Consider the following 23838-nt stretch of genomic DNA (forward strand, 5'->3'; position numbering starts at 1 on the left):
CTAGGCTAATCCTCCACCTTGCGGCACCGGCACACGGGGTTCTAGTCCTGGTCGGGACGCCGGATTCTGTCCCAGTTGCCCCTCTTCCAGGCCAGCTCTCTGCTGTGGCCAGGGAGTGCAGTGGAGGATGGCCCAAGTGCTTGGGCCCTGCACCCCATGGGAGACCAGGATAAGCACCTGGCTCCTGCCATCGGATCAGCGCGGTGCGCCAGCTGCAGTGCGCCGGCTGTGGCGGCCATTGGAGGGTGAACCAATGGCAAAGGAAGACCTTTCTGTCTGTCTCTCTCTCTCTCACTGTCCACTCTGCCTGTCAAAAAATAAAAAAAAAATTAAAAAAAGTAAAGACAGATTCTTGCTGAATCAACCACTCTCCCATTAATCATCCTTGACAACCGACCCAGTTCCTCAGCCCCCATCCATCATATCTGATCACCACTGCCCACCTTGAGCAAGACTGCTGTTAAGTCAGTTTAACAAGAATCCCTCCACCCTTGACATCTCCTCTTAGTAATTTTCCATCCACTGACACCCTCCGTCTGCTCCTTGGCTGAATTTCCACAGTTATCCTTGTTGTATTCAGAATTGAACTCTTTACCCTAGTAGCATAGCACTGAATGGAACCTGTCTTTCCTGCCTTTAACGCGTATCTGACTCTGTTTCTCTCTGACATGTGCCAATTTCTCAATCAATCCATTAACGATTTTTTTCTTCACATTATTATCTTGAAAATTTTTCTGATTTATATGACATTTCAAAGAATAAGGGATCATGTATTTATGAACTGAAATTATCTTGTAACTCCTCACTATCCTGATTCTCAATCTGAAGTAGAGGGGGCCTATGACTGTAGATTGGTAAATATTTTCCAAATCTGTTTATACATGGAGTATTAAGTTGGACTTATTCATTCACAAATGCATGTTTACATTCATACATTCCTCAAAATTGTAATTACATAATAATGCTAATATTTAGCCTGTTTTCTTGTTTAATATTATTCATATCAATTATTAATCATGTTTCATTTGAGTGAATTTCATAGTTTTAAAAGATTTATATGTTTGAAATGTAGAGTGACAGAAAAAAAGAGGAAATGCGGGAGGGGAGAAGGAAGAGGGAGAGAATCAATGCCCACAAAAACCAGTGCTAGAGCCGGTGCCGTGGCTCACTAGGCTAATCCTTCACCTTGCGGTGCTGGCACACCGGGTTCTAGTCCCGGTCGGGGCACCGGATTCTGTCCCGGTTGCCCCTCTTCTAGGCCAGCTCTCTGCTGTGGCCCGGGAGTGCAGTGGAGGATGGCCCAAGTACTTGGGCCCTGCACCCCATGGGAGACCAGGAGAAGCACCTGGCTCCTGCCATCGGATCAGCACGGTGCGGGGATCAGCACGGTGCACTGGTCACGGCGGCCATTGGAGGGTGAACCAACAGCAAAGGAAGACCTTTCTGTCTGTCTCTCTCTCTCACTGTCCACTCTGCCTGTCAAAAAATTAAAAAATAAAAAAAATAAAAAAAACAGTGCTAGGCCAATCTGAAACTACGAACTTGTTTCCTAGGTCTCTGACATACAGCTCAATCTAGGTGTCCGACATGGGTGATAGGAACTCAAGTATTTGTGGCATTCCCCCTGCTGCCTCCTAGGGGTGCATCAGCAAAAGTTCAAATCAGAAGAAGTGCTAAGACTTGAAGCCAGGCATTCAGAATTTTGTTTGCTATTTCCTTTACATTTTCCAGGTCTCCATTTTCTATTCTGTTTCTGGAATGGGTTAGAATTAATTTCATTTTTGGAACATTCTTCTACCTTGCCCTAAATTAAAAAAATTCCACTTATTGCAAGACTTTAGTAAAGTGTGCATGAGGAAATTGCCCACAGTCCATCATTCTCAGTTCTATTCTGTTTCTTCAGGTGGCATCTGATTGACTCCAGACAAGCTCTTGCACCCCTTTAGGCCTCAGAAACTTCAGAAGTTTGTTGATCCTGAGATTTGAGTCTCCCTGAGGAATATATGGAGAAAAAAATGTAACAAGTATTGTACCTGGACTACAGTAGAAACTCTGTGTTCTCTGGGCTGGCAGCATAAAGAAATACAATGTAATGTAACCAACACAGAGCCTGGGACACAGAGGTCCCTATATTGGTTGCAACAAGTATGTGGGTCCCAAGCTTTCTGACTCTAATTGGCTTCTTTTGCAGGTGTGGCTCAGTTGCAAAGGGATCTGTGATAGGATGGTAGCAAACTCGGACCAGTAAGAACAGAACGTTATGTTTTCTCTGCCCTGCCTGGGACTCTCCTCTCTATGCCCTTGGAGATGGAATTTCCTGTAAGGACTCCATCTTGTTTGTGTGGAACTGACAAAGTGGTTTGGCGCCTACACTCAGCAGTTCCTCAGCAGTGCTTCTCACTCTTCTCCAAACCTTTAGCTCCAGAGCACCCAGTCTCCTCAACAGAGCCTGTGGGGACATCAGTGACAGGTAACTGCCTTCAGGACATGCAATGGGTGAGTTGGTCAACAAGAGCCCTTAGTCTCAGGTCTCTATAGGACAGGTGGGATTTTGGGGTCTCCTATCCACAGGAAACACAGCTTACTTCTCTTTAGTGGGGGATGGCAAAGTCCCATTCTGATTGTTTTCCACTCTTTAGATGACAAAGGGAAAATGGACCTTGAGACTACTTGTCATGATTCCTTATGGAAAACCTCCCCTCTTATGGTATGGCTGAAGTGGAATTGTCCACCAGTTGAGGGGAAAGTTCTGGATCATGTGCTCTCCTCAGGCCCAGGGTTTGAGGTATGGGGAGGTTACCTGGGGCAAGGGTTGGTAGAAATTAACATTCTTATTCATAATTGAGATGAGAGAAGGACAGCAAAGCCACTAATATTCTTGAATCTTCATACCAGTCATTCAGGGTAGATTGTATTACCCTCACAGAAGTTCCTTGAGACATGCTTTATGACCCAGCAAATGACCTATTCTGGAATGTTCCGTGTGAAGTTTTCTGTGTCACTTAAGTAAATTTGTTACTCATGTGTTTGTCTCCTCCATGTAGCTGAATTTTTATTGTCAGTTTTACCTGTTACTCTGAATTGTGTTAATGTTTTCCACAGTGACTGTGAATTCATATATTTCTCCATTTATTTCAGTTTCTGTTTTGTATATTCTGACTTTATATTAAAGCATATATACTTTTCTTAATATCTTTATGAGTAAAACTTTTATCTTTATGAAATCTCCCTCTTTCCGCAAATATTTTTTTTTGACAGCCAGAGTGGACAGTGAGAGAGAGAGACAGAGAGAAAGGTCTTCCTTTGCCGTTGGTTCACCCTCCAATGGCCGCCAGGGCTGGCGTGCTGCGGCCAGCGCACCATGCTGATCCGATGGCAGGAGCCAGGTACTTCTCCTGGTCTCCCATGGTGTGCAGGGCCCTAGCACTTGGGCCATCCTCCACTGCCTTCCCAGGCCACAGCAGAGAGCTGGCCTGGAAGAGGGGCAACCGGGACAGAATCTGGCGCCCCGACCGGGAATAGAACCCGGTGTGCTGGCGCCGCAAGGTGGAGGATTAGCCTAGTGAGCCGCGGTGCCGGCCTCCGCAAATATTTTTAAAGTGTATTTTTTTTTCTCTTAATAATATGATTATACAAGCCATCAGTTAGTTATTATGTAAATAGTATATGTTTTGGTATTTCGTTTTAAAACATTTTAAAAAGATTTATTTATTTGAAAGGAAAAATTGTAGAGATGGGGGGTCAGAGAGATGGACATTCCATCTACTAGTTCACTCCCCCAGGTGGCTGCAACTGCCAGGGCTGGACCAGACCAAAACTAGGAGCAAGGAGCTTCTTCCAGGTCTCCCATCTGAATGGCAGGGGCTCAAGCACTTGAGTCATTTTCTGCTGCTTCTCTCAGGTCATTAGCAGGGAGCTGGATCAGATATGGAGCCTCTAGGATATGAACCAGCACCCATATGGGATACCAACTCCACAGGCTATGGCTTAACCCGCTACACCACAGCACCAGCCCCACATTTTAAAATATTTTTAACTGAAACATGATAATTGTAAATATTTGTGGGATTCCTGCTTTTTGATATTTTAGTACATGTATACAATGGGTAATGATCAGATTTGAGTTATTGTTATATTCATCACCTCTTTGTGCTGGAAATATTTAAAGTCCTCTCTCTTCTAGCTGTTTTGAAATATATAATTAGTTGTTGTCAATCATAGTTAACGCTACTGTGCCATAGAACAGTGGAAGTTACCTCTGCTATCCAACTGCACTCCTGCATCAATTGGTACTTGGTATATGTTGTTCTCAATTTAAGGACACAATCGCCAAATTAATTCCCAACGAAGAAGACCAGGATGCTTGCATTTTTACCACAGAAGATTGCTTAATTGCCCTGAGATGGTTCGTTCTGGCATGTATCTTTCATCCCAGCAGCAGCAAGAAGGAAATCCAGCAACAAGTGATGCCCAGGTGGATTCACAAATAAGATAGTAAGTGACCAGTCAACATGGTTGGAATGTACCAGTCAGTGAAATGGATAAACCTGTAGTTAAATATGTCATTCGTCTCTCCAACTTGGCAGAGTGTGGGCTGATGAGACCATATTAATGATTGAACACATTTTATTGTATCCCTGGTATCAGCGTGACACATGTGTATAAAAGACTTTCTGAGCATATATGACTACTTGCTTTTCTCCACTTTCCCACAGCGCTCCCTATGCCATTTCATCCTATCGTCGGAGAGGTAGTTTTCGTAAACAATACCAAACTCGTGGTAAGATGGAGAAAGAACAAAATCTTCCAGAGAGAAGAATGGAGGGGACACAGGGTGGGATTTCGAGCAACTGGTTCAAGATCACAGTGAGTGCACTGGCAAAATGGATCTAATATTCAGAAAAGGGAAAGCAGGAGGAGTTGTGTGAAACTTGGGTAGAAATACTAGGGGCATGCCTGGGTCCAGAGAAGTTGGTAATCTGTCATTTCATGATTATGAATTAACATCATACACATTTTGAGAGATGATTTAAAGGTAACAGGTGGACTACAGGGATAATGGAAGGAGATAATGCAGAGATAATGTAAAAGCAAAAGAGGATGCCTCATTTTTATTTAAACTGCGTGTATCTGTGTGTGGGGCGGAGATTGATTCTCTGGGGTCCTTATGAAAAGAACATGCCAGATCTCGCTTAGGTAAGATCTCTTGAGACTTTACAAAATAAATTCATGTTAAATATCTGAAGTTGATTATTTGAAGGAAGTTAATAGAGTGGAAAGAAAGGGTATTTAAGAACTATCCATGTGTGATATCATGAAAGTTAGAAATAATGAATGTTATCGGGGTTTTTTTTTATGTTGTCTTATCTTAGCATTTATCAAAAAGCCTGCAAACAGACTTTTGGGTCTCATTTTAAACTTTAATTCCATTATGTCAGTCTCCTATCCCATTCTTTTGCTCCTAGATTCCATTTGGCATAAAATATAATGAGCAGTGGCTATTGGACTTGATTCAGAGACAGTGCAGTATCCCATTCAGGCCGGTTGAGGTAAGAGAAGACAGTGAGGTAGATGAGAAGCAACAGGACAGAAGAAGGGCCAGATGAGCAAGGACTCTGGCCTCATGTTATATTTCTCTCATCCCTTTCTCTGTAGTTTCACTATGATAAAATGCAAGCCCACTTCTTTGTTGAGAATTCCTGTATTGCCTCTGCTTTGAAGAATATCAGTGGCAAGATTTGGGACGAGAATCACGAAGGGGTAATGTGGCAAGGGCATGAGCTGGGCTGGCTAAGGGCAAGAAGTCAGGGCTGGGGTCAGGCCTTGCTTGATCTTGAGGCTCAGAGTTCCTGGTGCACATTCAGCCCCTCATATTTTCTCTGCAGATATCAATCTTCGTCACTCCCTCTGAGGTACCCCGCTCTGTGCAGGAGGAGTTGAAATTGGAAAAAGTGGAACAGATTAAGGTAATGAGGATTCAAGACAAGTTATACACACACAACCAGACCCGTCTGTCCCTTCTCCTCCTAGTATCCCTGTCACCACTTCACTCTCAGAGCTTCTGAATATCATTTCTACCTCTGCAGCTGACTACAAACATACAAGGTGATGCCTCCCAGCAACCTGCTGACATCAAGAACCTCAGCTCTGACCCAGGTATGGCTAACAGCAGTAGTTCCAGGTTAGATGAGCACAGAGTGGTCTGCTTAGGAGGGAGACATAGGGATTATAACTTAGACAGGGTTTGATGTCACCAGTGTACCATCTGGGCCCCTCTCAGTCTTTTGACTTTCTCTTCTTATCCTTCCTGGAGACTTGATGGCCCATAATATTGAAATGGCATCAAATCCTAGAATGTGCGAGGCTTCCTCCCTGCAAATCCATGAAGAGAACATGCCCAAGGTGAGGCCTTGGTTTGAGGGTGAGGTGGGAGAAATTAGCTGGAAGGCAGATTTGTCTTAGAAAACCTGTCTTGACGTCCTCTTTAAAACTCTTTATTCATCATAGGTTTTGACTTTGGACCCGAGTCACAATCCAACCTATCTGCTGGTTGGCCGGCCTGGCACTGCACAAAAGGCTACAAACATCAATAATGTGAATATCTCCAAAACTGAGGTGAGGTGTGATACTCATGTTGCTCTGTGAGCAGAAAGAAGGGCTCATCAGAGTGGTGGCAGGAGACAACAGGGAAATGGATTTGTAGGCAAGGGAGGGACCATGGATGTAGGTCCACTGCTTGTCTTTCCCACCCATGTTGTTCCTTCCCATAATTACAGGTGAAGTCTTTGGGGAAGACGGACAAGGAGAAAGGGCTGGATCCAGAAAAAATGCGTATGGACAGAAACCCCCAGGGTGCCACCTGCCCGGATAAGTCCAGCAACATAAAGTCAGTTGAACCCTCTGTCACCCCCTGGTTGTTTGAGCAGCCCCTGACAGTGCCACTTGCAGGAGGCAGGCCAGGTCCTCTGGGAAGACCATGAGTTAGTCTCTCTCTCTCTCTCTCTCTCTCTCTCTCTCTCTCTCCCCCCCTCCCTCCCTCCCTCCTCTTCTTCTGACCTGCTCTCCTTTCCATCTGGTCGGGTGTGTTTCTCCTGTCTGTACATCTGGCTGCCTCCAGCACACCCTCCCGTAGTTGTGTTCCGGGAAGCAGGGCTCCCTGTCCTCACCAGGGACAGAGATGCTGGAGACATGGACTCTGGTGGGTCCTCCAACCCAGGGCCTCGTGCTGACTCAGGCTTCCTGTCCTTGGACTGAGACGGGGCTGGCTTCCCTCCCCTGTCCTGAGAGGGGCCCTCCTTCCCCTGCTCCAGAGAGGTCCTCCCTGCCTGTTCCAGGCTGACACAGGAGCTTTCATGCCTGACACTAAAGGCTGAGGCTCCAGGTGGCTGGCAGCAGGACGTCTGTTCCTCTGGTGCAGTGCCGGAAACCGGGCTGTCCTTCAGGATGAACTCAGGTTCCTTGAGTCAAAGGGTCAGATGCTGGCCAGCTGCAGTAAGAAAGGACTTCTCAGGGCACAGGTTGGAGGTCAAGGGCAGTGGAGGGTGAAGTTGAGAAGGACAGGCCTGTCCAGAGCACCACTCCTCCCTTCTTCCTCACCACGTCCTCCAGGGGATCCCTAGGAGCCCATGATGGGTCCCCTTCCTAGGGTAAGGCACCAACGACTCAAGTACAGCTGCATGGGGATCTGGAGGAGAGAACACGGTGATCCTGAGAAGGTTCCAGGACCCTCTACCCTGTGCTGACCTGGGCCCTGACCCCTCACTGCTTGTGAGGAAGGTCTTCTGTGGCTACTCTATTAGCCACGCTCAGCTCAGACTGGCCTCATACAGGTGACAAAGGCTCAACCTGCCTCCAGGGCCTCCAGCCCAAAAGGTGCCTGTTTTCTTGCCTATCTTGGGCCTTCAGGTCCACCCAGCATTAGCTGAAGAGAAGGGCTACAGCAGGGAAGCCACTCTCTGCTCTCTTCCTCCCTGACCCCCACTACCATGGTCAAGTCTCTTCCTCTTCTCTTTGCTTCCTCTCCCTCCCTTGTCTCTACTCTCCTACATCTCCCCCACCTCTCCCTGGCCTACCTTCCTTCCCTCCCTTTCTCTGATCGTCCCTATGCCTTCCTCTTCCTGCCACCAGAGCCCTGCCTCACTCCCTTCCCTGACCCAGCCGCCTCCTGGGCCATCCCTGGGGGATGAGCTGGTCTTGTCCAGTCCATGCTTGACAGAATGGTGGACACTCTGAGAAGTAGCAGAGACCTGGGCTCTCATTCCATTTTCTGCTCCCTGTGGAGCTTCCCAAAGTGACTTGGCAGAAAGTAAGAGAGGCTGGAGAAGGAGGAAGTCTGAGCTCCTAATGGGGCTTCTTGTGGACTGGAAGAAGGGGGTCAAGGCAGCATATGTGGGAGCTACCCAGGGGATAGGAAAGGGAGGAGAAGGAAAGGGAGAGGCAGAGGGGAGAGAGGGAGAGACAAAATGAATGAATGAATGAATGAATGAGGGGGGAACATCTCTTTCAGTCCACAGGGGAGTGGCCCAGGGCCTTGAAGGGGTGGAGTCAGTGGAGTATAGGTGAGACACTGGATTGTGTCTCTGGTATAGGTGTGCTTGCTACTACGAGGCAGGGCAGCTCTACAGTTTTTCTTTTGTCTGTTTTATTTTGGTTTCTGGCAGCTCTATCCTAGAATTGTTCCCCAAGTTATTAAGCCTGGTAAGTGTGTTCCTTGATTATTGACACCCCTAATTGGCACTGACACTGCCTCCAATTGCCCACAAAACCTTTAGCTCCAGCCACAATTAAGTTTCTGGATCTGATCTTTAAACCTGAAGGGAGTGGTGGGCGGGAGCAGGAATAAAGACTCATATGCAAACTTGACAAAGGCTGTAGTGTTTCTTCACACACGGAATCTGCATGACAACCCTGACTGAAGTCTTGCCCATGTAATTTCCAGCTCCTGTTCACCTCTGCCCTCTGATATCACCCTCTACTGGGTTCCTCATCCTTTTATCTAACCACCCAGAACCATCTCCCTGCTCTGCTTTGTTGACTTCCTCTTGCTTTCCCCAGGATGGCCCAAAGTCACCTGGAACCCTCTGTGGCACGGAAGCAAACAAGATGTTACCAACTAGCAAGGTGAGGGGGAAGGATAAGTGGGGTTTTAGGTAGTGAAAGAGGAAGGGTGAGACCTCTTGGTCCTGAGCACTCTTTTGATTCCAGGGAAGCTTCTTCGGATCTGAGATACTGAAGAACGTGATCCTGCAGTTTCTGCAGCAGTAAGTACTCCTGGTATCATGAGGAGGGGGAGGCCTGGGACAGGCTGGGCCACTCAAGGCCAGGTCTGTTTTATGCCATTTTTTTTCATATTTCATTTGAGGTCTGACCACAGAGGTAGCTTGTGCTCATTGCCCCCCCCACAGGTATTACTTGTTCTATGACTATGGAGATCGCTGTAGTCTTCTTGGTGCTTACCATGATGAGGCCTGCTTCTCCCTGACCGTTCCCTTCAACTCCATGGATCTGATCCCGTGAGTGCTGCAGTTTAGACTTCATCTGGGGCCATGTAGCTGCCAGGAAGGCACAGGTCAGCTCCTGCAAACAGCAACACTGCCTAGATCACTGCTTAGTGTTCCTTGTCACCCCCTAGGAGCAGTCTGTGTGAGTATTTGAAGAACAGCAGGAATATCAAGAATGTCACGGACCGCCGTAAGTGTGTGATAGGGGACATTGGGTAAGAGGGTATAGAGGGGACAGTTGCAGGTTCCCAGAGACAGAGTGTGGCAGTTAACGACCTTCTCTTCTCCTTGTACACAGACCTGCGAAGGCAACTGCTGCAACACACAAACCATGCCATTGTGGATGTCCTCCGTGTGTTACCCAAAACTCAGCATGACTTCAGCTCCTTCTTGGTGGACATGTGGTTCCAGACGGTGAGCATCTGCTTCCTCCATCAAGAGGGCCCCAGGAAGCTGGAGCTGGATGAGAGGTAAAGGGGGATCCTGAGTGTCCGAATTCTTCTCTTTCAGGAAACTATGCTCTGCTTTTCTGTCAACGGGGTGTTCAAGGAAGGTGAGTGTAGAGTCACCTCAGAGGCCCCACCACTCCCTTCTTCCAACTGGCCTGCCCCTCAGAACTCACCCAGCCTCCCACAATCTGTTCCCTTTCTTCCTGTTCTGTGTGTGTGTGTGTGTGTGTGTTTGTGTGTGTATTCTCCTGCCTGCATTCTGCTCAAAAGCCATCCTAGTCCACACTATGTCCATGCCTTACTTCCCTGCACAGCTCGAGCATCAGGGACACAGGCTGTGGAGCTTGATGACACCATGTCAGGTGCTTACACTGTGACCTTGGGCCAGTTCTCTCACCCCTCGTTTCTTCATATGCAAAATGGGGCTGTACTAGCCATTTCTTGGAATCAAGTGACATTGTCAGGTGGTTTGTCACACGGGCGCCCTATCCCCAGGAGTGCATTTTTCCTGTTGCCCTCCCTGTTCCTGCCATGCTGTCCTGACCCCAAGTGAGCAACTGTCTCAGGCTGAACCCTTTCAGCATAAGACCCTGACTGGGAATGCTATGTGAGCAGACAGAGCAGGTGCAACCCTACAGCGGTATTTTTGTTTGTTGTCTTTGAAGTGGAAGGAGATTCTCAGGGATGTGTTTGGGCTTTCACTCGGACCTTCATCACTATCCCTACCAGCAATTCCAGGTAAGTGCTGTGTTGTGGATGCTACATAGGAACGTCCTTTCTTGCCGGGACCTATCAATGTGGGAATGTGGCAGTGAAGTCCTAAGAGTATCCCCAATATAGTCAGAAACCAACAGTGTAGGCTAGTGGTTATTGACAGAAATAATCAGGCTCTATAAAAAGGTTAACATAAGGTTTATTCAGTGCAGAATATGAATGACCTAGGCCTAGGAGACACAAACTTATTCACTTTCAAGGAATCTTGGAAAGTGTTCCAAAGTTGTCAAACCTAAGTGAAATTTTATGTATTCCATGACAGTAAATTTTCCTTAATCATTATAGAGGGAACATACAGTGGGATGTAGGTAGGTGGGGAAAAATTTCTTATAGTTTGGTGATAACTATTTTTAGCATATAATTGGTTGCAAACAGCTTTAGAGACAGGGTATGTTGTAAGAAAGCTACTCCTTGATTTTAAAAAGGACATTTCTGGGAATAGATACAAAAGAAATGTATAGATAAAGAACAAAAGATTGTGCAATGTTGTTCCAGATAGTTAGCTTGAAAACAGACCCCATGATGTACATTACTTAAATCAAATTGACCTGGTCAACAAGATTAACAACTGAAAAGACACTCCTCAGATAAGTGTCAGCAGATGTTTCTCTTTAATAGCTTGTAAAATTCTTTTCTTCAAGGGGCAATCTGTTCTCATTTTCTCATAATGCTTACATATCTGTAGTTTGTGCATATCTTTACCAACAACAATGTGTTTGAATTCTTTATCTATCGTCATTTGGAACTTGTGATAGACCTTATTAAAGATTTCTAGTACTGTTATTAAGTCTTGATTCTGTAATTTTCATTTTTCTTATGCCCAAGCCATTTTCATTGGAATAACATCATGGGGAGAATGCAACTTTAGTCCAACGAGGGTCTGGTCTATTATATCTAAGTTGTTATAGTACTTATTGGAATAGGGTGTTTCTAATTTTCCAAATATCATATTATTACACCAACTACTGGTTTTATTGTGAATACATGAAGTTTTTGTTGTGAACAAAATCAGAAAGGTTGGCAGTATCATTTTGAAGTCTTTCCCATCACAAATGGTCCTTTCCCATGTGTCAAATACTATTATTGATTTGTTGATAATAAAGATCACGTCTGTGAAAAGTCTAGATTCCAATTAGTCTGGGGGAATTACCAATTGTTTTCTCTTTTTCACACACACACACACACACACACACAGAGAGAGAGAGAGAGAGAGAGAGTCAAAGAATCTTGTTTTGTAATATAGCCCTTTGGTTACCCATAAAAAGTATCCTGGTATTATTTATTATAGCTCCTATACCAGGTAACTGGACAATGGAGTATTATGTGGCATTACTTAGTATGAAAATATGAATCTTTACAATGTCTTGTATTACATTTTCTGTCTAAAATTTTCCATAAATTAGGGCTCCATATTTTTCTTAAGTTGCTGAAATGTGCTTCAGCACTAGACCATTGCCTCATTATTGCTGATTGCATTTGTAATAACATGGGTAAAAGTCTGTTGGAACAGCATGCAGGCTCATTCTCAAAACTGAATTTGTGACACGGTTTCTATACTTTGTTGATTCTTCCCTATACATTTAATTAGAGCAGTAGTATCCTTAAGTAACTTTCCATTCTTATTCACCTCCCTAAAAGAGCATTCCTTCTATTTGCCTTATTACTGACAGGGAGAGTTTTTCTAATGAGTATCTGTCTTCATTGACTGAAAGTTCAACTTCTTTAAGTATCTCTAGTTCTGTGCCTATCTACACCAAAATGGTCCCTCTTCACCTTTTAAAGGGGAAGTTCTGGTTTATCCATCAGGAGTGTTGTTTTCATGGTGTAATACCAGCATTTGTGTGATTTTAGTAAGTTATCTCCATCCAGAATCTTCGAGATCACAAATCAGGGTCAAATGAGTAGCTTTAACTCCAAGATATGCAATAGTTTGCATGGCCCATAAGGCTTCCCAAACTCTCCCTGATCTGAAATCTTAATTAATTAATCTTAATTAATTCTCATAAATTGATCTGCGAGAGAGGTTTCAATATTTTTGCAGTTAAAGAAGAGTACCCTTTCACATTTGCAAGAGAGGTCATTGTTGCTATGATAATCTACACATGAGGCAGCTTTCTCCCATCATATACCAGTAACTTTTGGAGTTTTTCATCATCAACATAATTGCTAACACAATGTTCTAGTTGATTTTATCTTTCTAAAATTTCTCCTGTTGGTTGTTGAGCAATCAATCTTATAAAATGTTAAATCATAGAATGGATTTATGATAAAGACATCCTGGGAAAGAGTTTCCTCAGAATAAATTTGTAGTCTCTTGATTCCATCTGAAGGCTTTTATTGTATCTGCTTCTAAGTCAACCCAAATGACACAAGTCTCACCCACTGGAAAGTGGTTGAAGTCTGCAAATTCCTATTGATAATTGATAATGTGGAGTAAGATTGATGTATCTGGCAAGCAGAGTATTAGCCAAAGGGAATATTCTAAGCAGGAGTATATGCTAAAGTTTAAATACAATTCTAACCCTTATCATAAGCAAGTAAGGACATGTACCGAAGATAATGTTAAATATCCCAAGGGAGTTCTTCCACAGGTAAATTAAGATTTTCAAGGTCAGTGGAGATGTAATGTAACAATACATATGTCAAAAGCAAAGTGAATTCTGGAGTCATCAGTCTCCTTTGGTCATTTTAATATAATTGAGGATGAATATTGGTGACAACTTCAGAAGTCCACATTACATTGATTTAGGGATCAACAGGTGCATGCTTGAGGTGTGAAATGTGTATCCAACAGTTGACTTCTTTCAGTTTGGCAGCACAATAGTTATTAAGAAGTACTTGGTAGTATCCCTTCTCATGAGGCTATAGAGAGTACTTTAATTTTTGTGAGACTTATACCAGTTAATTATAATTATGTTCTTCCAACTACATATTTGGTTCAAATTAATGGTGAAATATAAAGATAAAACTTCATTTATTACAAAGTTATTTTTCTTTATAAAACATTAAATAAATATATGGACACAGCACAAGCTAACATTAAATTTTTTTCAGTTTGATCTGTAAACACTTACATTTATTACCTTAAGGGTGATGTCAAGACTTCCACTTCAAAGAACTATGGATTAATTGTGGTTATATTTATTCTTGTTCTTAAAGCAATTTATATCAGACAAAATATATTGAAAAATAATTTTCACATATGCATAATTATCTCTGAGAGATGAGAAACAAATGAAATAACTAATTACTCTAGTTTACAGCCTGAACAGAATTCCCAAGCCACAGTTCATGAAAGTAAGTTTCAGGCAGAGCTCAGTAGTCTCCCTAAGCTTAGAATATTCCAGATAAATATAAAATTAATACTTGTAGTTCTACAGAAGCAATAAATTTGTAAATTGAAAATTGGAAAACATAATTTGCAATCACATTAAGCATATGATATACTAAAGAATATGCATAATAGTATGTGGAAGGCCTGTAAACTTAAAAGTTACAAAATATGACTTGCAGAAATTAAAAATACCTAAACAAATGAAGAAATATCGTGTTCAAAGACTAGAATATGTAGTATTTTTAAGATACTAGTTCTATCCATTTTGAGCTACATTGTAAACACAATCCCATGGTTTTTATTTAATAATTCCAGTGTAATTCTAGCATCTAAATGGAAATGCAAAAAAATGCCTGTAGAATGTCTAAACCAAATTTGAAAAGGAAATACAAATGTGGAGGATTTAGACAACCAAATTTCAAGGTCAATTAGCATTTATAATTAAAACAAGATGGTACTGGCATAAAAGTGGAAAAAGAGATCTATGTAAATTATTTTAATGGTACCACTGGTTCATTCCACAAAGTGCAGAGGACTGGGGATGGTTTGCAAAATACAAATGTTGGATTATAGGAAAGATTATACATATATATTAAACAATTTCTCTGGTAAAGTGAATCCAACAATCATCATGGAGCTTGGAAGGGATTCCTCATATTGAAATTATTTTTCCCCTGTAAAAGTGAATTGGACACTATGAGAAACAATGACTTTATCAGCCCTTGTCCTGACTGTCGAGGAACAACTTACTATTTTATTCCTTTTAGTATTTTTTTTGTTCTACTTAATAGCATTGGTTGAACTCTTTAATTAACACACAATTATTATTAGGTGTTTAAATTTAACTTAAAAGTGATCCCTGTTAAATATAAGAGTGGGAATAAGAGAAGGAGGAGATGTACTGTTTGGCACATGCTCACTCAGACTTACCCCTAATGGTAGAGCTAGAAATGTGCCAGGAGATTCCAATTCAATCCCATCAAAGTGGCATGTACTAATGCCATCTCACTAGTCAAAGTGATCAATTTCAGTTCATAATTGATCATAATGATAGGATTAAGTGTCAAAGGGATCACATAAACAAGACTAGTGTCTGCTAATGCTAACTGATACAATTAAAAAGGAGAGAACGATCCAACATGGGAAGCAGGATACACAGCAGACTCATAGAATGGCAGATGTCCTAAACAGCACTCTGGCCTCAGAATCAGCCCTTAAGGCATTCAGATCCAGCTAAAAAGCCCATTAGAGTTTCTCAGGCATGGAAAGCCAAGACACGCTGGCAAAAAAAAAAAAAAAAAAAAAAAAAAAAAAAAAAAAAACACCTAAATGAAAGGTCTCTGTGAGTGAGATCCCAGCGGAAAGAACAGACCATCAAAGAAGGAGGTACCTTGCTCTGAAGGGAGGAGAGAACTTCCACTTTGACTATGGCCTTGCCTAAATAAGATCGGAGTTTGTGAACTCAAGAGGCTTCCATAGCCTTGGCAGCTCATGACAAGAGCCTCGGGTGATTACTGACGTCATAAATAAGATTGTCAATTGTTAAATCAACAATGGGAGTCACTGTGCATCTACTCCTCACGCAGGATCTTTGTCCTTAATGTGTTGTACTATGAGAATTAGCGGTAAAACTACTACTCAAACATTACTTTATACTTTGTGTATCTGTGTGGGTGCAAACTGTGGAAATCTTTACTTAGTATATACTGAGTTGATCTTCTGTATATAAAGATAATTGAAAATGATTCTTGATGAAGAATGGGATGGGAGAGGGAGTGGGAGATAGCATGGTTGCAGGTGGGAGGGAGGTTACTGGGGGGAAAAGCCACTATAATCCAAAATTTGTACTTTGGAAATTTATATTTATTAAATAAAAGTTGAAAAAAAAGGAATTATTTTTCCAACAAAATTTTGCTGTTAAAGCTATAGTCTTATGATAATGGAATGCAACCCTGCGTAGGTATTTGTGTAAAGTCCAATTGCAAAATCTGAAAACATACCATAGGTGAAGGGAAATTAACTTGAGATCCATGTAAGGGATTGCTAGGGTTATTTTTGTAGCACATTAAACATTTAAAATAAATTTTTTGAGCTGTGGGAAGAAGCAGTTTCCAAAGTATTTAATTGCCCAGGATATCATCTTATTGGGGGCCCATTGTGTCATATCATGAGTAAATTGTACTAGAAACATTTGTACTCCAAGAAGAAATATAGGTTTTCCATTTAGTCTCAGCTACAGGTTTTTATTATAATCTGTTGCCAGAACTGCTGTTCATAGGTGTGTGTGTGTGTGTGTGTGTGTGTGTGCAGGTGCACGCTAGTCTGTTGGTATTGTAAAAGAAAGAAGGAGTTTTATTAGTATGAAAAGAACATTCTCTTGAAACACAAGCCCCAAAGCAGCATTCTTGGCCACATAATCTGCAAAATTATTTCCTCAATGTTGGCTTTGGAATTTTCAGGAATTTTTATAACAGTGGACTGTTTTGGCATTTGTACTGCTTCTAACAATTCTGATACCTGTTGCACATTACATGTAGGTTGTCTTGAGGAAATAAGGAAACCTCAATGTTTTCATAACATGACATAGTCACGGGCTACCCCAAAGGCATATATGCTATCAGTATATGTATGGCAGTTTTGTCTTCAGCTAATTGGTGTGCTTTAGTTAACACCATTAGTTCAGCATATTTAGTTCTATCGATTTGGGCATTTTCTATAATATGTATTAGAGAGGTAGTGAAGTATTCAGACTGACAAGTCTCCCTTTCACACCCTAAATATGATCCACCGATAAATCATATCAGATTAGCATTTTTAATTTAAACATTTATTTATTTATTTGAGAGTTAGAGTTACAGAGAGAGAGGAGAGAGAGAGAGAGAGAGAGAGAGAGAGAGAGAGAGAGAGATCTTCCATATGCTGGTTAACTCTCCAAATGGCTGCAATAGCCAGAACTGGGCCAATCCGAAGCCAGGAGTCAGAAGCTTCTTCCTTGTCTCCCATGTGGGTGCAGGGGCCCAAGGACTTGCACCATCTTCCACTTCTTTCTCAGGCTCATTAGCAGGGAGCTGGATCAGAAGTGGAGAGGCTGGGACTCAAACAGTCACCCATATGGGATGTCAGCACTGCAGGTGGTGGCTTTACCCTCTATGCCACAACATTGGTCCCATCAAAACTGTAATTTATCCTTCTACATTTTATGTCCCTTTAAGGGCAATTGTAGCAAACATAAAGTGTCCTTTTGACAGGCTAAAATGGGTCTGAACAGAGTAGTAGATCATCCACATATAAAGCTGGATTTGTAAGGAAATTTTCTATCACATAAGTGTACCTTTAATATTTGAGAAAAGTAAGTAGAGCTTCAGTGTATCCTTGTGCCATGGCTGCCCAAATGTACTGGTGGTCTTTCCAAGTGAAATAAAATAAATAGTGACTATCTTGAGCAACAGGTATATTGAAGAATGTGCTGCAAGACTCAGTGATGGAGAACAGCATTCAGAGGGACATTGGAGTACTGTATGTGGTTTTGGGACCACTGGGTGTCTAAGGAGTCTGATTTCATTGATGACTCAGATTTTGTACAAATCTCCAGCTCTCCCCATGAGGTTTATTTTTCTTTATTATGAGATGAGAGAGAGAGAGAGAGAGAGAGAGAGAGAGAGAGACTCGTATCTACTTGTTTCCTTCACAAATGCCTGTAATGGCTGAAGCTGGAGCTGAAATTCAGGAAATGCAATCCAGGTATTCCATGGAGATGTCAGGAACCTAATTACCTGAGCCATCATTGCTGCCTCCCAGGGTCTGCATTGGTGGGAAACTGGCATTAGGAGCCAGAGCTGGAAATAAAAATTTGGCACCCTGATGTGTGATGCAGGTATCTTAACTGCTGGGCTAAATATCTTCTCCTTAACAAGAAGAATAAATGTGCTACATGGACTGGTGTTTGGTATAATGTTAACTTATTTATGTATTCTTGAATTATAGGTTTTATTCTTAATATAGCCTCAAGTCTAAGAGGATATTATCTGATGTTAAGAAAAACTTTGAGTTACCTATAGTCATCTCTATGAGTGTGGCAGATTTAATTTTGTCTATGTCTGTAATAGAAAGGGCCATACGGTGTGTAGTATGAGGGATCCTAGTATCATTTAAACTTAAGAACATTTCTCTTTTTATAAAATGAAATATAGGTTTCATGAATTTCTAAAACATCTCTATTTATTGGGTGAAGAGAGGACCTATCTAAGTTTATTGCAATCACTTTTTATGTTCTCAGGTTTTTAAAAATAGTGTTTCCAGTTTTAGATGTTTGAGTTGAAAGGTTTTATGATTTTCTCTCACCAGGGAACTTAGCTACTTTCATTACAAGCACATGATTTTGGAGAATTCCTTCCTTCCTTCCTTTCTTCCTTCCTTCCTCTCCCTGACTCTCTCTCTCTCTCTCTCTCTCTCTCTCTCTCTCTCTCTCCTTCTCTCTCGGATAATTTCTGAGCTAGAATTTATCAGTGGGAAGATATGCCCAGGGTACATTCTTTTTGTTAGGGTAGTTCATTCGACAACAAACTTTTCTGTGAAGCCAAAATTGAGAAGGGTGTCATTTCAGTGATTTTCAGGGGGAAGTTTCAGGTGTCATTTAAAGGTCATTTCAAAGCAAATTATAAGAATCAGGAATAGTTTCATTGGGATTTATCTTGCACTATTGTCTGTTAGACCAGTCTATGACTCAAGAACATGCTTTGAACAGCACTGTACATAATGGATCACCAAACTCCCTGCAAGCATTCCAGGCATCAACATCTATCTTCTCAAAATCATCTACTGATTTCTTCCAATATGTTGACTAAGCCATTCTTCAGATTTACTCCCTGACGTCAACAATTGAATTAACTGATATAGGTCAAGAGTACCCAGGGTCATAAGTTCTGAGAGTAATCTGAAATCCTTTGGCAAATCCTAGCAGGTCTTGTATTGGACTAGGGAACCTGAGACTAAGGCTTTTAATTCTGTTTTTGTCCAAGAAGCATGGATAGTACTTGGTTCCCCATGTCCATTGGGTTTGGTTCTAAAAGAAGTAATTACAGCATTTGTCACTTCATCTAGGTTTTCTTTATTTTAATTAATTGGCGGTGAGAGTTCAGATGGAGGAGAAAGAAGAAAGTAGGGATCCAGAGTATGAGGTAATTCCAAGAGAAGGATAGAGATGAGCTATAGGTTGATAAAGTGGGCATGAAAATTCAAAGGTGGTTGATTTTTGTGTTACAACTTCAGTTACCTTTTAGAGTTCTGAGACACTTTCCCAAATTTTTTATCCAGTTCTTACAATGAGGTTAATTTATGATTTCCTCTATTTGATGCCTCAAGATAACAGTCAAAACAACTTTCACATTTTTTATCTTTTGTTCAATATGTTAGTCTTTATAGCTCTGACCTAAGAAAGCCTAACTTTGAAATATCAAATGTTCCCCCATTTTAGAATGATCTTTTGTAAGACTGTCCCATTTACTGAAATACTTGCAGGTAAATGCACTATAGTTACTAAACATAAAGCCAGTTCATGTGCCAGAAGGAGGTTGACCTTCTTGTTTCTTGGTTTTTGAAATCTGATTGCCCAATTTTGGAGGAGAGTTACTGGACTCTCCTGAACTATTAATCATTTGTGGTGGATGAGAATGTGCTATTTGGGGTATTTTTCTTTACCTATCTCATGTGTCTCGGTTTTCTTCCCACAGAAGGCTCAAAATGCCTGGTGATTAGCCTCTATATTTGTTTCTTGGATGAGCGTATTTTAATTATCTGGTTGGAGTTCCCTGGAGGGCCACTGAAGATCATAGGAGGATAACCTGGAAACTCCGACTAGATCCTTTGTCATCCAGGGGTACTTTTTGTCTGGGAGGAGCTGATGAACTCAGCCTTTCAGTTTTTGCTGGAAAAGCTAGTAAAGTCCAATATTTCTTCTAGCTTAATTACAGTCAACTGAAAGGAACAAGAAGATACTTCTTTGATGCATGATTTAAGATTATGAGAAAAAAAGTTTCCTTACAATTTCTGAACAAAAAAAGACAAAAATAACCAAGAATCTAAGGGGAAATCAACCAAAGAAGAGAGGTCTGGAGGCCCAGAAGGACTTACCTATTCCTCCCAAGGGTGAAGTTCAGGATCAGTGTGGCATAAGGAACCTGAGCTGGCATAAAGTGCCAATTCAAGTGTGACTCCTCTGGTGGTCCCAGGTCTTCTCTAGGGCACCAACAATTGTCGATGGAAATAACAATAGGCTATGTAAAAAGGCTAACATAAGGTTATTCATGCAGATTATGAGTGACCTAGATCCAGGAGACACAAACAGAACAGCCTGTATGACGTCGTGGAAAGTGTTCCAAAGTGACCAGATTTTAGTTAGAATGTATGCATTTTATAACAGTAAATTTTCCTTTATCATTAAACAGTAAGCATAAGTTGAGTTGGTCTGCAAAGGTAGACTTAGGTAAGTGGAAGAAAATTTCTCATAGGTCAGAGGCTGTTGCTTTTGTAGCATGCTTTGTAACAAACATCTTTAGGGCATTGTGTGTTGAAACAAAGGCTACTGATTAATTTTAAGAAGGACATTTTGGGGAATAGATATGAAAAGGAATGTACAGATAAAGAAAGGATCTTAGTGTTCTAGATGGCTAAGATGAAAACAGACCCTTTACTCAACTCACATTGACCTAGTGGTAACTCCTCACATAGGTCTCTGTAGATGTTTCTCTTTAATGCTTTGCCAGTTTTTTTTTTAATGGGCAGTTTGTTCTCATGGTTAAGAGCATGAGCTCTGGAACTAGTATGGATTCTTTCCTGGTGTAGAATTCACTTGATGTTTGACTTTCGTCAAACATGCCTCCATATCTCAGGATCTTCCTCTGAAAATGATGACTACACTGTCCACTTTTTTTTGACTATTGTAAAGGGTGAATGTGAATGTAAATGCACCCCTGGGTTATGGGTGAATCTACAAATCTAGTGAAACATGTAGACAATCTTTCCAAAGGTGGGCTTTTGTTGGAGGGTTAGAGAGTACCCACGAAGGAATCTGGGAGGCAATCACAGTATTGATATGGAAAGAATCTGGTTACTGAGCAGTGGGGGCAGCATTGCTGGGGGTGTGGGAATGTCTATTTGTTCAGTTATCTGAGAGCTCATTTGTCTTCCAGCCTGTGCATCATGAATGACAAGCTGTTTATGCAGAACACCAGAACCCGAGAGCCTCAGAGTGCCTTCTCCATCTCAGTGCCCACACCCTGCTCCAGCTCCATGCCTACTCTCTCTCAGGCACAGCAAGAAATGGTGCAGGCTTTGTCCATTCAGTATGGAGTGAACCTCGAGTGGTCTCAGAAGTGAGTGTTAGGTGTGAACTGCCATAGATATGAGCTGAGAGGAATGGAGGAATGAATAATGGAACTTTGCAGCTAATTGGTTTTGCTTCTTTACCTCATTCATTACCACACTGAAAATTTCTCTTAGTACATATTGAACTACCTTGTTGTTTTGAACAAGTGTGTGTTACCTTCATGAATTCCATGGCCCAGTTCCTTTACTGGGAAACTGTCGCTCCCCCTCTTCGTGGAGGAACGACACAGGACCCTGCGCTGTTCTTTCGTCTGCTCGGCCCTCCCCGGGTTTGCTGCTGGTTCTTCCCGGGTTGGCTACTATCCCTTCCACCTCCGTGGAAGGGCAGTTCCCCCTGGCCACATTCCCCACTTCCGCAGGGGAGCGGCACACCGCCGGCCGGCTTTCTCGGGGGCTGCACAGGTGTTCCCCTTAGATGTTCCCCTTAGATGTTTCCGGTGCATGCCGTCTCTCTCCTCCTTTATAGTCCTCCTCTGCCAATCCCAACTCGGCTGCCCACATGCCGAGTACGCTGCTCTCCTCCAATCGGTAGCAAGTCCTACAGTTTATTGGTTGAACTGGAGGCAGCTGTGCGGAAGCTGTTTACTTCTCTCCCAGCGCCATATTGTGGGAGAGCAGATGCATAGAATAAGTCCCAATTCCAGTAACTTAGTCTAGTCCGAATTGCTCCCCACAGGAAACATTTGTTTTTCGGGATTTTTCTCTATAACACAGTGTGCCACAGGGTTCATTCTGCTGCATGTGTTGCAGTAAACAAGGAGGCATGTCAACATCACATAGATTAAGAAATGGTACTGTGTTGTCAGAGTATCTCCACTGGATTCTAATGGATGTCATGTGTCTTTTCTGCACTCCAGATGTCTTCATGACAACAACTGGGATTATGCCAGAGCTGCTCAGTTTCTCACTCTGCCCAAGGTGAGGTCTGGCAATTACAGTCAAGAGAGAAAAGTCAGGGTGGCCTGAGGATGGTGCCAAGGCCTTGGCTCTGTTAATTTTCCATCTCTCCTCTTTACTTCTTCCAGGTCAAGGGCAAGATGCCAGGGGAGCCTCTCAAACAGGCTGATCCAAGATCATGAGAGTAAAGCCCTGAGAAGTACCCAGTGTAATCATCATGGTCAGCAGCAGCAATAGCAGCATCTTCATCATCTTTGTTTTTTTTTTCTAGTATAAATATTTCCCCATGATTGAACTTAGAGGCCTCGAGGGGGCCAGGAAGTCAAAGTCTATCTTGTAGGGCTGAGCCACATCCATTCAAAGGGCCAGTTGTTTTGTGTATGTGGGTACTTTCAAAAAGTTTGTGAAAAAGTTCATGTTATGAAAAAATCATGCATGGATTTCAAGCTTTTTTTCACACCCAAACAAACATCTCTCTAAAAAAGATTTAGTTACTTATTTGAAAGGCAGAGTGACAGAGTGAGCAAACAAGCGAGCAAGTGAGCAAGAGGTCTTCCATCTGCTGATTCATTCTTCAAATACCTCCAACCACTTGGATTGGGCCAGGCCAACGTCAGAGCCCAGAACTCCCTCTGGGTCTCCCACATGGGTGGTAGGGGTCCAAGCACCTGGACCATCTTCCACTGTCTTCTGAAGGCACATTAGCAGGGAGGTGGATGGGAAGTGGAGCAGCTGGAACTCAAACCAGCACTCTGATATGGGAGACCAATATCACAAACCACAGCTAAACAATACCTATTCTGCTGCTAAACTTATATTTTAATTCCATATTTCTACATATTTTAAACTGCCTTCATATTTGTCCCTCCTCCCTAGGATATTTGTTTCTATTCATAATAAAGTGTGTTTTGCCTGTTATGTTAAGTCCCTGCAAAAAATCCATTGGATACAGGCTTTATCTCTGTTCTACAGAGGAAAAAAGACTGCTGGGAAACAGTGGAGTACAGACTCAAATCCAGTACAGGAAATAGTATTCTTTTCTTATCCACACAAATATATTAAATTTGAAAACAACCCACTTGGGGAAAAAAATAAGCAGTACTAAAGAACATATGGAAACCTGTGAAGAAAATATTGCCCATAAATGTGACTGACATATAATTAATATGATTAATATATAAAATGACATATAATTACATCTGAAATATATAAAATCAGTAGAGAGAAGGGAAATTGATATCAACTTAAGTTGTTATTAAAAGCAACAGTAATGCCTGGGAAGTGTATGAAAAGTTATTTAGCCATAAAAACTACTAACTTAACTACAAATGTGATAAAATGTTAATTTAGAAAAGAAAGCTAAAGCTTGCTAATTTTAGAAAAAATGCATTTAATTTATATCTTCCTGAACAGGTGTGTGCAAGTATGTGTCTCTATTTTGATGTATTAATTTCTTAAATCTGTCATAATAAAGTAACTCAAACTGGATGGCTTAAGGCTG

The 23838-nt window shown here is 42.0% G+C and overlaps 1 protein-coding gene across 1 annotated transcript; it reads left to right on the forward strand.

Moving 5' to 3' along the window:
- The first annotated feature begins 2319 nt into the window (after window positions 1-2319).
- NXF3 (nuclear RNA export factor 3) lies at window positions 2320-23819 on the forward strand. The gene is made up of 21 exons (XM_008273118.4): window positions 2320-2496; window positions 4320-4494; window positions 4716-4866; window positions 5466-5549; window positions 5656-5760; window positions 5886-5966; window positions 6087-6156; window positions 6314-6402; window positions 6508-6615; window positions 6777-6886; window positions 8661-8697; window positions 9055-9120; window positions 9205-9260; window positions 9405-9512; window positions 9632-9690; window positions 9799-9914; window positions 10011-10053; window positions 10615-10687; window positions 21245-21427; window positions 22298-22358; window positions 22466-23819. The coding sequence occupies exons 1-21, from the start codon at window positions 2493-2495 to the stop codon at window positions 22517-22519; spliced, it is 1833 nt and encodes a 610-aa protein (XP_008271340.1). The 5' UTR covers window positions 2320-2492; the 3' UTR covers window positions 22520-23819.
- Window positions 23820-23838: the final 19 nt, after the last annotated feature.

This window comes from Oryctolagus cuniculus, chromosome X, assembly GCF_051225735.1.
Source record: "Oryctolagus cuniculus isolate XC-2025 breed Fujian yellow rabbit chromosome X, ASM5122573v1, whole genome shotgun sequence".
NCBI classification, from domain to species: Eukaryota; Metazoa; Chordata; class Mammalia; order Lagomorpha; family Leporidae; genus Oryctolagus; species Oryctolagus cuniculus.

Coding starts and splice junctions, on each gene's coding strand:
- NXF3 (XM_008273118.4), top strand. Junction 9,513..9,631: donor AACTCCATGGATCTGATCCC/GTGAGTGCTGCA, acceptor GTCACCCCCTAG/GAGCAGTCTGTGTGAGTATT. Junction 10,688..21,244: donor ATCCCTACCAGCAATTCCAG/GTAAGTGCTGTG, acceptor TTTGTCTTCCAG/CCTGTGCATCATGAATGACA.